Source organism: Pseudopipra pipra, chromosome 6 (assembly GCF_036250125.1).
Source record: "Pseudopipra pipra isolate bDixPip1 chromosome 6, bDixPip1.hap1, whole genome shotgun sequence".
Lineage (NCBI taxonomy): Eukaryota > Metazoa > Chordata > Aves > Passeriformes > Pipridae > Pseudopipra > Pseudopipra pipra.
The window spans coordinates 26764141-26778603 of NC_087554.1; the positions used below are offsets into that span (position 1 = coordinate 26764141).

General features: G+C 39.0%; 1 protein-coding gene across 1 annotated transcript in view; it reads right to left on the reverse strand.

Moving 5' to 3' along the window:
* Positions 1-14463, reverse strand: part of LTK (leukocyte receptor tyrosine kinase) — a 96699-nt gene that overhangs the window by 46990 nt on the left and 35246 nt on the right. The window contains exons 2-4 of the mRNA XM_064658075.1: positions 7409-7522; positions 3336-3491; positions 2470-2692 (exon numbers count right to left, since the gene is read on the reverse strand). Coding sequence (XP_064514145.1) covers positions 2470-2692; positions 3336-3491; positions 7409-7522 — 493 coding nt within the window. The remainder of the gene's footprint in view (positions 1-2469; positions 2693-3335; positions 3492-7408; positions 7523-14463) is intronic.

The following is a 14463-nucleotide window of genomic DNA, read 5'->3' on the forward strand; positions in this document are numbered from 1 at the left end:
ATACATAGAATTTCAAACACCTCACTCCCTGAGCTGGTCTCCCTCTAATGGTAATGACTCAGAAAACCCATAACATACAGGTGTGGTATATAACAATAAATACTGTCACTTTGTGACTTTGTCCAACTTATTCAGAGGACATAGTGCTGAAGGTCCATCTGTTTCTTTATTCTTTCGGGTGTATGTATAAAAAAAATAGTGGCAGCTTCAATACTACCAATATAATGATAAATCCTAGTAGTTAGTGAGGTGGACAGGATGGTCAGCAACTTTCTCTTACACATATATCTAAGCTTTTGAGAACTGTTTAGCTGATGCATCCTGAAGGAGGAAACATCATCAGGAGAAGATTTCTAGGTCCAGAAAGAGGATAGTTCACTGAAGTAGTCTGGTGCAGCTGAAGTTTATGATGAAGTATAGCTTGATCATGGAATTAAGAGGTGACAAGAGGGACTGAAGCAGGACTTTCTGGAGTACCTGATTATCTGAAAAAAGCGCCACCTAGCATTTTTTCTGTGTCTAAATTTCTACTCTGATCTCAAGACAATCCCTTAGTGGTAATTGTCAATGCTTACACTATGTACTACACATAGGCATATATCTCAGGGTTGTCCGCTCATTGTCCTTCTTGTTCTGCTCAAAATTGTGCAGCTGTATTTGGTTGACACAGAAAAGCTTGTAGAAATTCCACTCGGTATGGAAAGACCCTGTAAAGTGACAACACTTCAGGGTGATCTCTCTTCTTAACAACAAATATTACAATCTTAGTCATGGAGAGAATGTTCATTTTGGGCTACTTGCCTAGCAAGAAGCAGCTCAATCACTGTGTTGGAAATAAATTCTGCCCTGCCTGCATGATCATTTTTTTTTCTGAATTGTGTCAAGATTTTAAAGAGTTTCCCTGTAATGAGGGGGAAAAGAAAGGGTGTTTGATCTAACATGGTTCCTGTCTCTGGTTTGTGTCTTTACTACCCCTCCTTTCTATCTTGATTTCAAGCAGGACTCGGTCACCATCCATGTTTAAAATCTGAACAGTAAACTTTCTGAGTTTACCGGTGTTTCATTTCACCTACTAAGAAAAAGTAATACCAGTGTCTATGCCAACTTCCAGTAAAGCCAACTCCATTCTAATAAAACTAAATGCTGTCACTTTTAGAGAGATGGTAATCTTGATTTCACTTAAAATTGTTTTGCAGTGCTCAAATAAGCTGCTAAACAACATCTATGATCCATTCCAGAGACACTGCAGCGACTGCTTGCAAAGCCTGGTCTGGCCAGCTAGGAGTAGCAAAAGGGTATTTTATGAGTTTACATAGGGGAATGGAGCTGCAGCTGCAGTTGCAGTTGCAGTCTGTCAAATACGCAGAGCAGCAAAGGCAGCTTTGAGTACTTAAAAAAGGACATTAGAAACTAATCCCAGAAAATGCAACAGATTACCCATTAAATTGGCAAGAAGATGGGGAAGGAGTAGCCAGGAAGGAACTGAGTAACAGATAAAAGCAAGAGAGAGAGAGAGAGTCACAGAAAGAGAGAGAGAGATCTGAAAAAAAAGTTTTTTTAGTCAAACTCTGCTATCTTTGGCTGACTGGGACTCTTGGCTACAGATCTCCATGGTAGCCTGGGGAATGCCAAAGAATTCAAAGAAAACAAGAACTGGGATCTAATGCTTAAGTTCTCCATGGGAGTCAGTCAAGTGATGGAAATAAAAAACTCTGTTGTGTGTCTGACCCAGGTTCTTACAAGTTGGATTGGAGCAAAGGAAAAACAAGCACATGGAAAATGGCAAAATTAGATGACACGTGGACTTTTCTCCTTCTTTTCCTGTTGTGATATGTTCTCTTTGCCCATTTCTCCTCCTTACTGCATTATGCTACACACAGGAATGAAAAAGTAAAATGATCAAAGGGAATAGAGGACAAGATCTGGGACTTCGGCACTTTCTTTTATTTTCCTTCACCTCTTCTTACCTCTAGCCCCAGTTTTTCCCCTCCCTGAGCTCTACAAATGAAGCAAAAGTGGATGCTTCTGAACCTACTAGAAAGGATGAAATTACTAGAGAGGTAAAAGTAACCCCACCTCAACATGAGAACTATGACCCTTGTAACAATGAATCCTTAGAGATATCAGTCATGTTGCCAAGTCAGCCTTTGGACTGAATGCATTTTACAGCTGTAGTTCTAGCATCAATGGGAGAGTTAACCACTCTTCACCCTTCTAAATGTGAAGGAAGAAGAGTGAGACCTAAGCTAGTGTGTTCTTTGGAAAGGGGACACATAAAACCTGGGTCTATTATGGACGTTCTGTCAGGAAGCTGTGTGCTTCAGTCCCGAGAGTTCTACCTTCACTTTCTTCTCTAATAGCAGCAGTGATCTCAAGAAGGGAGATAAACAGCTGATAAACAGCGGCCTGGAGGAACTCCACTCTATCTTGCAACTCAAAGGCTTAACAGTTGAAAACTGATAGTCTTACCCAGCATTCTCCTCATGGCCAACTCTCAGAGAAATCATTGTATTTTTGTTTGTCTCCACATATCCAATGTCAACTGTGAACCTCTGAAGGAGAGGAACAGCATCCTGTGAACAAATGGCCAGTTCCAGCAAGCAAGAGTCCAAGCTCCCGAGCAGGATGGGACTATGCAGGCTGAACTCACATCTATCTGGGAGCCTATTGGTGTTCAGAAGGAAAATGTCCCCTGTGAGGAGAGAAAAACAAAACAAAACAAGAGACACAGTGTGGATGGAAGAGCGATAATAAGAGGAAAAGGGATAAGGAGTTTGAAGAAAAGAATCATGAGAATAAAAGAGAGGACTATGCACAAAACCCTAAAAAATAAGAGAGAAAGGAGAATAAAGTAAAAATTAGTGGTTTAGGTAAAGAAGTGATAGAAGAAATGAGAAGAAACCAAACAAAGCAAAGTGAAGACATCTCCAACAAAACAAAAGGCAAAGTCTTTGCAAGTCAGACAGCAGACCTGGAGCCAGCTCTGGCTTGTAAAGGGTTGAGTTTCCTAAGAAAAATCCAGTTACTGTAAGCAAAAGTAGCTTATCCCAAAATGGGGAGATACAAAATGAGTTTATAATGAGGCTGCCTGTTTACAGGGTACATACATACACAACTCGGGCAGCATACATGCATTACATGGCTCTTATTGGCTCTTGGGCACTGACAACACCTTTAGGAGTACTGCACCACAACCAGCACTTTTAAAAGGTGATACTTTTAGTTACATGGACCTGAGGCCTCAGCCTGCTGACTCCTGCTGCCGCCACCCGCAGCTGCAACCAGAGCTGGGAGAAAGCAGATATCCATTTGAGGGGAACTGTAATGCAGCCTACCTTCAACATCTCCACAGGAGGAACTGTTTTCCAGAAGCAGCTGCTGCCTCTCCTGAGACACCAGGACACCAATGGAAGATAACACCCAGTCCGGTTTTCCAAAACTGTCTGTAGACGTCACCCATGAACAGCTTGAGCCGATGACACAAGAGACTTCTGTTATGAGAAACCAAAGGTTTCACTGAGGCTTACCACAGCTCAAGGGGCAGGGGTAACACAGACACATGAATGAGCAGATGTACAGTGTATGGGGGCTATATCTCCCAAGAAATGGAAGAGTTGAAGGGAAAAAAGAAAGTTTATCTTGGGCAACAACAACAGAATCTCTCCCACAGCAAGTCGAAGTACATGCCAGAATGAAAAACTAACCTACAAATTCTTCACAGGTGTAAGTCAATATCCTCCCGCTGATATCAACAGTGAACTTATATCAGTGGAAGGTCTAGACCAGAAGTACACAAAATCCCGAATGAGAATAATACCTAGTGCAACAAGGATATTGAAACTGTATGGATTTAGTATTTTGGCAGAGAGAAAGAACTGATACTTGAAGGTCAACCCTCTCTCAGCAGTAGAAAGAGCTTGACAGTGTCTCAAGCAGAATAGCTGAGCAATGCAAGCTTTACATAATCTTTTATTTTTATCTTTTAAAAACGGTCTTGCTTTTCTCCAGCAGGATGGATAAGAACACGCCCTTAACAAACCCCAGAGTCTCTTTGCAGTACTGAAAACACTAGATCATCCTGGCCAGAATTTTTCATAATCAGTGTATTATAAGCCAGACAAAAAGTAATTCTCTGTTCTCTCATCAATCTAATATAAACTCCCTGAAGGGATGTTAGCTGCACAAAGCTCTCCCACACAGAGTGGAGCTGAATAGATATTGTAAGCTGATATTAACTTTCATGATATTTATTTTCAGTAGTAATAATAATATTACTGTAATAACTGGAGCATCCCCAGGCCATATAAGAAATAGCAAGAGACTAAACATTCATATTTAGGATCCTGATGTTCTGAGGGTATTCAGGCCTTGCAAACATGAATGACATAAAGTTATCCCTTTGGTAGTCCTATTCCTGTGGAAGAGAACAGGCAGGTATGAAGAACAGAGTTAAGATCACGCATATAACAAGGACATGCAGTTGTACAGGCAACACAGGTGGGGCAGAAATAAAAACATAAGAGCCTCCAGAAGATTGCCTATACTTCACCTAAACTTTCAGAAAAAAAGAGGAAACAGAAACATCTTTTGAATGCAACAGCAAAAGCAGACAAGTTTTCTATTACTGAAGTTAATTCTAACTTTGTTTTTACAAAACATCACCCAGTGTACAGGGGTAAGAGAAACATGAATCTTACAGAGTTGCTCCTCATCTCCTCTGCCATTACTTTGGACACTCTAAACCCTTCTGGCCTGTTTGAACTGGAGGTTGCTGACTTTCTCAATCTAACACCTGGACCAACCATCCAAACATCTTCTCAGCCCAACTCATCAAATGCATATAGCTTAGCAAAGGTCTGCTGCAGTGTTCAGCCTATCATTTTTAAATGGAAGCCACAAGCAGATGAACTGGCAAATTGTGCATGTGTGTGTCTGTGTATGAAATGCCAGATTCCAGCAGGGCATAGGAAGGAAGACATCAGCCACTCCCGTGGTGCTGCTGGATGTAGAGAAAAATGTCTGTGCACAGCTTCAGGCTACGGTTTGATGATCCAGTTAAAACAACTTTAAGGATCTGAAAAGCTCAGAAACTCTATTGCTGTGTGAGACAAAGCAGAGTCCTGATCCATACCTGCTGTATTGTTTCAAATTTAATGAAGTCTGACAGGTTAACTTAGTATCCATAGTGTCATTGTGGATACTAATACTAAAAGTAATATTTTTATCAGATAATTTTCTAGTTGGTCATAAAACCCAGAAAACAATTTCTCTCACAACAGCATGACAGTGGAAGAGACCAAAGTGAAAGCTCAGGAAAGAAAAAATTCCTCCTTTTTTTTTAATAGGCAATTACTTGAAACCGAAACTGTTATTTATGACAAAATAATTTCATCAAATCTTCTCAATACCTCTGCTTGCAGTAGCAAGGACTGTACCAATGCAGACTTAATTCTTTGAGCGTACCTCACATAACAAGGCAGTTCACAGCTCAGACAGAAGGTGAACACAACTTAACCCCTGAAAAGCACCTACTTCATATACTCTCTAGGCTTTATAAAGCCTATCTGCCACAAGCTGAGGCTGGAGAGGATCTGAATAACTGGAAGAATCTGAAACAGATCAGGAAAGTTTTGGACATCCAGTAAAAAACCTACTGTTTTTTCTGTTGTTGCATTGTGGTGGAAAGACTGATCAACAAGAAGCTGTTGTTTAACATAAATCACAGAGCTAAAGAGCTGGGTGCATTCGTGGTCACAGTGAAAGAGAACACTGGAAGATGAAACCACTGACACCACTGTGTACCACCTTACAGATGTTTCACATCCAGCTTTGTTTAGCACCTATGAACTTGGAGAACAAGTCCAAGTCAGCAAAAAGGGAAAATATGACAGAAATAAAAAGGTAAAACTAAGTGCAATAGAGAAATATATCTATATTACTACAACCAGAAAAGGGTGTATCTTAAGACATTACAAAAACGCTCTGAAAAAGTTTAGATTGAAGAAAGCTCATGGGCAGTCCAGAGTATGTCACCAAGGACTTTAAAGAATTTGATACCATCTGCAAGATGGCACTATAAGGAACATTGCCTCGTCAGGCAAGGCTAGGTCACCTAGCCACCTCCTGGGAGGAATGTGTGACTTTTCTAGCACCACAGGCCTTTCTTTATTGTTTAGCATCTTCATTAACGACCTGAAAAGGGGGCAGAGTGTACCCTCAGCAAGTTCACAGAGGTTACTAAACAGGAGGGTGGAGAGGCTGACACACCATATGGCTGTGCTGCCATTCAGAGCAACCTAGACAGGCTGAGGATCGGGCCAATAGAAACCCCTTGAAGAAAAAGCCAACTCCTGCACCTTGGGAGGTATAACCCCCTGTACCAGGGCCTGACTGCCTGCAAAGCAGTTCTGAAGAGAAGAACTTTGGGGGATGTGGTGGATAGCAAGCTTTCCATGAGCAAGCAATACACCCTTAGAACAAAGGCAACTAACAGCTTTCTGGGCTGCATTAGAAAGAACATGGCCAGTAGATCAAGAGAGGTGATTCTTCCACTCTACTCGGCACTGGTAAGACCACATCTGGAGTGCTGTGCTCAGCTCTGGGCTCTTTAGTACAAGAAGGATACAGATTTACAGGAACAAGTCCAGCACAGGTCCACAAAGGAAACTGAGGGACTGGAGCATCTGTCATTAGAGGAGAGGCTGACAGAGCTGGGACTGCTCAGTCTGTAGAAGAGAAGGGTCAGGGGGATTTTATCACTGTGTACAAACACACTGATGAGAGGGAATGAAGCGGAAGCCAGGCAATTCTCAGTAGCATACACTGACAGGACAAGAGGCAACTGATACAAAATTGAAAACCTCACAGCTCACTGTGCTTTTACAATGCCAAGAAAAAGAAAATTTCAGCTGAAAAGAAAACTTCATTCAGTATCCAGAAAGACAGTTTGTTCTACAGTTGTGGGAAAGCAGCTCCACTAATTGGCTTTTATTTTAAGAATTCCCAATCCTAAATCTGGTGAATTTCAGTGTGCTGAATGGAGAAGATTTTATTTTTCTTTCCTTTTTTATTTTTTTTTCTTTTTCTTTTCATTTTGCTTTTCCTGCTGTGTTGGGGGTGGGGTTTTTTTTAGGGTTGGTTTGTTTGTTTTTATTTTTGGGGGGTGTTTGGCTGTTTTTTTGTGGGTTTGTTTGCTTGCTTTGTTTTGTTTGGGTTTGGTTTTATTTAATATGGAAGTAAGGGATTCCCTTAAGTTTACTCTGGCCTTTCTGAGTCATTGCTCCATTTCCAGCCAGAAATACAGCGTCACAGCTTTCTGGTAAAGGGTGCTTGTGACTGCTGGCATCTATCTTACGCCTAGATTCTGAAGAAGAAATAAGGAGGATGGAGGGAAGAGGACTTGTGGTACCTGGTTTAGAAGGCTGATGCAATGAAACCATCCTATTTTTTATCACAGAGAGCTTCTGAGGTGGATTTGGTGAAGAAGAGTTTTCTTCTTGTGATCCAGAACAGGAGACAACAACTATAACAAAATAAAAAGAACAGGTGATGTGTTTGATGTTTCTACACAAAACTATGCTCCCATATTGTTAAGAATGAACAAATATTTAACAAAGCTCTATTATATTACACTCAACCTCATTACAGTTCTTGGTGCAGTACTGTCCTGATGATGCTTCAAAATGGCCCCAACACTTCCCAGAAACATAACTACAACAAAATATTTTACTTATCAACATGTTCTTTATTGTTCTTTACACACTCCCATCTTTATCAGTATATAACCTCTAGACACTGTGCATTCGAGTACTGCCTGTGTTGCAGTAACAGTACATCTACCTGCCAGCTGACAACTACACCTCTAAAGTATTCAGGCTGGACAGGGCTTTGAGCAACCTGATCTAGTGAAAAAGATGTTCTTGCCTATGACAGGGTGGTTGGACTGATAAACTTTAAAGGCCTCTTCTGACCCAAACCATTCCATGATTCTGTGATTAGAAAAAGGGTTCACCTGTAAAACATATGCTATCTATACAACACATGACATGGATTTATCAGCAATCTTTTGGGAGGACGTGGGTAAGACCTCTCATCTTCACCACACAAGAACACCCCATCTGAAACTAACACTAATAAAACTTTTACATCACTGCACACAATCGGGAAACAATTTTCTTTCTTACTGCCAGGCAAGAAGGCTGTTTTTTTCAAAGGAATCAAGTAACTTTCCTCTATCTGACATATAGTAATATGTACTCTCTCCAATACCCTTCTTATTAATCCCCCTGCACTGCTCTATCTGAGGGATTCCTTTGTCATGGATCTATAAAAACCTCCATTAGTAACTGTGATATTTGATCATAATTATGGCATCAATTTCCACACAGATGTGTATTTTTATTCATATAAAAATGTAGAATCCTGATGCAAAGTTTGGTTGTGCTGGAGAAAAAGACCAAAATCTCAGAAGATAGGTTATAGAAACTATTCTCTACTTCACCCATGTGAATAGTAGATCCAGCATGCTAAGATTAGCTAGTTTTAAATGGAGGCATACTTCTGAATCATCTTTGTTATTCAAAGTAAAACAAATGTATCAAAATTACTATCTATTTCAGTCAATTAAACATTCATGCATGAAAATGCTGTATCCTTCCATCTTCTATTACATTATTAAAGACAGTCATTCAAGGGGTTCCAGGGAAGGGTAACTTTTGAACAGAATAGCATTTTGCTGGAGCAGACACATGCTGTACTGATGACAGATTTGGAGTTTCCACAGACCCACTGCCAAACACTACATTTTTCCCTGCCCCTATTTTCAAATATGTAGGGACATAATTGTTGGAAAATTTGATTCTGCACTGCACATAAGACATGGACACTGCCCTGATAAGTAAGGTATCTTCAATAATAGAATGAAATCCTCAAAAAGAATGGGCCAGCCTTATGAAAGGGTTGCCTTATGAATAATCCATGCTAATAATCAACCATATGTTGCCAATAAATCTAATTTACCATATTAAAAGAAATTCAGCAGCAGAAAAGAGAAGAACTTGACAACTGAAATCTGCTCCTCCCAACTTTTGTTCTGTGCCTGTTGAGATGTTGCTCAGTTCTGTATCTCCCGATCTTTGTTAAGCACTGCTGTAGCTTCAGTATTTACTTCCCTCAGGGCTTTCTGTAAAGTCTGTTCCAACCACTCATCTCCTCACACACTCCAAGCTGCTTGTGTATTTTGGAAATAGCCTGAATATCATGGGACCCACAAAACATAGTACATTCATAGCAGAAGTTCTGCTGGAGACATTCCTCCTCATAAAACTAAAACTTAATCAAAATATTTGACTTGCACATCCACTACAAACACCTTCTGGATGTTTCTATTCTTTCTCATTAGCAAGCACAAGGTCCAGTGGCAGATTACCATGAACAGAGCCCTAAATTACTTGCAACATGAATTTACTCCTTTAGTGTGGAAAAAATCTCCATTGCCACTGGTGATGGCTGAGACAAACAAGGTACAAAACAACAAAAACATCCTATTTAATTTTGGCAAAAACCAAAAAAGGGTTCATTATAATGCATGTAACAACTCTATTCACTCTGGGAAGATGGCACTTAAGAAACTGGGCATATGAGAGGAAGGAAAGGCAGTCATTACAGCTGAGTTCACTGACAAATGAAATATACTTGGACAGAAGACTCTAGACTCAGTGATAGGCAAGGAATTTGTTCATATGCACCCACAAAAACATTCACCCATTCATTTATTTCCTCATAGCAAAGAATTTTTGGCTATAGAGGAGCAGAAGAAGAGTAGCAGCTTTGAAGCAGTCCAGTCCAGCCTACACTCTTACTTTATATGTCAGTTATTTTTCTCTCTCACTCATTCAACCTCTTTGGTTGAAATGAAAATCTAGTGCACATAATCTCTAAAAGAAACTGGGACCTGCAGAGGTGCTTCTGATAATCCTTTCACACATTTATATGTAATTTTTGTATTATATGAATCTTCAGCTTTAAACAAATAATAAAGACTATTGCTTTTCAACTCCATGATTTCTCTATATTGATCAGCAAAAGAAAATTATTTATATAAGATGGAAAGGAAGGAGATTCATGATTTAAATTAAGTCTGCCATCAAGGAACATAAAATGATCAGGAAGAAATAGTGAGTATAACATATTCAACTGTCATAGCAAAAAATATGGGATCTTTTAACAGCACAGCACAAATTCATCTCTTTTTCAGTAATATCAGAAGCCTCCAACACTGAGAACGCAATTCCGTTTCTTTCACTATCTCAGAGGGAAAAAAAAGCACTAAGACACCTGGAGGGCTGATTTTTTTCCTGAATCCTGATGTTACTTTGCAGAAGAGAAGAAAATTACAGAAAATACTTATAGAACTCACGATGGGAAATCAATTCCTGGTCAACCAAGACATCTTCCTGACAAAATAGGAATTTCCTTTAGAGTATTTTCTAGTGGTTTTGCCCATCTAATATCAAAATAGCAACTCAATATTTCTCACTGCTTCTCTGAGAAGGATAAACTAATGTACAGGGTAATAGGTCTGACTGTCAGGAAGTAAGACTAAGCAAACAGAAGACTGTCTACTATCTATCCAAGTATTTTTCAATGACTCCTAAACCTTTCACTTTCAGCTCAATAAATAATCTCTCTCCTTCATCTCTCTCCTTACAGCTTTAAGTTACTGACCTTTCACCTTGAAAATGTCACTGTGATCTCCTGCTGCTCGCTATTAGACTCTTTTATTCTTTGCTCATTAGTTGGTTCACCTCCATGTCCCTTGCTTATTTCATCACTCATATTGTACTCTGTCTAGATAGATTGCGGGTAACGGTCGAAAGGGGAACAACACAACCAAATTCAGTTTTGCCAAAGCTTATTAAATAAGGTGGTATTGCAGGATTTTCCCAGAGCCCTCTCCAGTTTTTCATGGAAAAAGGCAGAAAGGCAAACATCAGTGCACACTAATGTCATACTATGCAGGATGACTATTCTGCTCCCTCCTGAGATCTCCCTGTTCATCCATGCAACAATCTCATTGGTCATTTTGGTCAAAAAAAATATTTTAATCGATCATTCACCTTGACATCAAGTCTCTCTGTGGCATATTTCATTCCAGAACAGGTATTCCTACCTTCAATATCTGTAGTATTTCCCTTTGAGACATTTAGTTTTATTGCATTGATGAGTTGATCTCAGCCTTATTTTTTCTACCTTAAGTTACCAGCAGATCAGTACAGTTTTAATGTTGTCTTCTGACTTACTGCTAAACTACTAAATAGAATATAACCCAGAATTTACCCTTATAGGAAACTTATAGGCAGAGTTAATTGACAACAATTCCCACAATGATTCCTATTTATACTTTTATTTTTAACCCACATGGAACATAATGATTTGTATCAGGTGCTCACTAAAGTACATATGCAGAGTTATCAATTTAAGAACATTTCTTAAGTTGAAATGTCCACACTATAACTTTTATTGAACTGGTAAACTCATTTAAAAAATGACACTGCAACAAGAAGTCTTTTCAAATAAGCTCTTTAGATTAACAAGTGATTATAAACCCTTTTCTAGTTTTTTGATCCTATGTCAAATACTCTGTTATTTTTACTCAGACTGATGTTAAGGCAGCAACCTTTGTATTACCAAACAGTCTTATTTGCAGGAGTAGGGCAAATGTAATTAAGTACAGTTATACAGCATGTTCCATTTACCCCTTTTAAATACTACTGGAGAGTTAACTTTCTTCCAGTTCCCCAGAATTTCCTCAGCATCCTGACACCTATTGCAAAATTTCAACACGGATATCTCTCAAAGTTCCTTAACTAGTTCTTTTAAAATTCTTGAACGTAAGCTTTCTTGGCTAGTTGTTTTACAAAGTAGGCATTCTAATAACTGCTCTCTCACAGCACTTTTGGGTTGTTAAGAAAGCTATTGCATTGTTTCTATGTGACAGTAAAAAATCAATTGCTTGATTTATTTTTTTCCTAGAAGACAAATATTTATTGAACAGTTTCTTTTTGTCTCTATTATTGAGAAACCTACCACACATTTCTGTGACAGATTCATATCATTGCTAAGATGTTTTTGCTACTAATGCACTTGGAAAATTTCCTTAGGCTTCCTGCTGATTTCTTCTTCATTTCTTTTGCTTTTTTTATCTATTGCTAAACTTTCAACTTTTCAACTTCTTTTTACTGCAAGTAATGTCATATTTTTGTAATTTTTAATAGCGTAGCATTCCCTTTCAGCTATAGGTTTGTGTCTTTCTAGCTTTTTACACAAAGAACTCAATTATTATCTGAATTTTTTATCCACAGATTTTCTTTCAACTGAGTTAGTGTGACACTGTTTTAAATTCTGGGAGATATATTACTTCTGGAAGTACCAAGATACAGCACTTTTAGAAGTTATTTATTTATTAAAGTCCATTTATTTGAATGTCTAAGCTGAAGTACATATCACACCATTTCCAATTTTTATTCTGTTTCAAAGAAAGGTGTATTCAAGCACAAGCACTTCCACTTGAGGAATATCCGAGTTTAGTTCTGAGCTCAGTTCTTACCTCAATTATTTATTTGCTGAAATTGGATGTAAAACATTATCCTAATAAGTGCTATGAGGATTTGGATTCAGATATTGTCATCTATTCAATATTTGCAAATATACTCTCATGCTAGCAGAATGAAACCACCAATATGACACTTGTGTTGAAGGCTTTACACACACACACACACACACACACACACACACACACACACACACACACACACACACACACACACATACACATACACACACACACACACATACACACACAAGGCTTTTTTTCCCTCCCCTTACACACAACAGGCTACTTAGTATTTCATCCAGATCTTTAGCTGGATTTGACAGTCTGTAGCAGTCATCAGCAAACACATCGACATTTATTTTAGGTATTAATTGTCCTTCAAGATCATTTTGTTCAATAGTTGCGGAAAGAGGCAATGTAATTTCTGTCATTGCTGTACAATGCTGTTCCAAACCTACTTCTGACATTCGATTCCAGTCACAGGAATCCTCCCTCCTAGTCTGAGAAATTCCAGGTTTAGAAATTAGCAATTGCATTCCATTGCTACTTGCTTATTAGCCGGTCTTATCAAGTTGGCAGTAGGCAGTTGAAGAACTCTTTTAGTTCTTGGTGGCTTGATTAATTGTATTCTCAACACCTTGACTCTCTGCTAAACAAGTGTTTTTATTCCTCGCTTTTCAGTAATTTCCCTTGGTTGCTAGTTTAACACCATCTGAAAAGGTGTGGCCTAACAAGTCTAGAAGGTTACTTCTCCTCTAGTGAGTTGGAGGCCAGTCAAACCATATAGTCTCTTTTCACCAGAGAATACAGACATGCATTTCATTGACCCAAGTCTTATACAGCTTACCTGCCTAGCAGAATACTTATAGACTTGTTTGTTTCTTTGACTTCCTATACTGTTTTATATACAGAACATGAATGACATCTAAGAACATACCTTGTACCTTCTTTGGCACCATAACAAGATTTCCAAGAGTTAGTTATATTCTGAAAAACTAAACCCAGTCATTTGTGCTAGTACAGACTATATGTGGTAGTGTGCGCTAATTTACTTCAAAGAACCTTCTCAGATGTTGCAATCCCATCTGGTATCCCATCCACCAGAGACAGAATGTCACCTCCTTGACCACCTGCTGACTGCTGACAAGAATCTTCTTGAAGGGTGGTAAGTGGATCACTCTGAAGAGCTTTTAACAACCCTGTTATAATACTCACTTGGATTGCCAAAGATCATCTGCAGTTTCCATGACATACTGAATGACTAGACATTTCTGATTGTACAAAATTCCTACAGTCCTCTCTCCTGCTGCTCACAGCATGCCTGCTTCCTGACTGCCTCCAGTTACACAAAGTGCTGCTTTGTCTCTCATTTCCTTGCCTTCTTTTTTTGGTCGCTCAGTGGCCCGTTCCTTCCCTGGATAGTGATGTTTCCTGAATCGTTTTGTGCAATCACTCTTAATTCTCCCCAAAGCTTTGTAGAGTGCATACCCAACCTTTCATGCATCAAATACTTGTTTCTAATAAAATCACCATGCTTCACTTAAAAATTAAAGACTCGTTAAGCTCTGGCACTCAGTACAGTACGTTGCAGGTTTCCATCCCTGTGCTACAGCAACTGGATAGAACTCACACAAAAATAAGTTTTGCTCATGCCATCTATATTTTTCTCACAAACCTCACCTATTGGATAAGATACAAGATGCAATTCTTGGGTCCTCCTCTTGATACTACTTCCCTAACTTGGCATATTGCTTTTGAATAGCAACTTGCTAATTATGACCTCTTATTCAGTTTTCAGTGTACATCTACACCTACTGAAATAGATCTGAATTACTATTTTAAGTCCATTT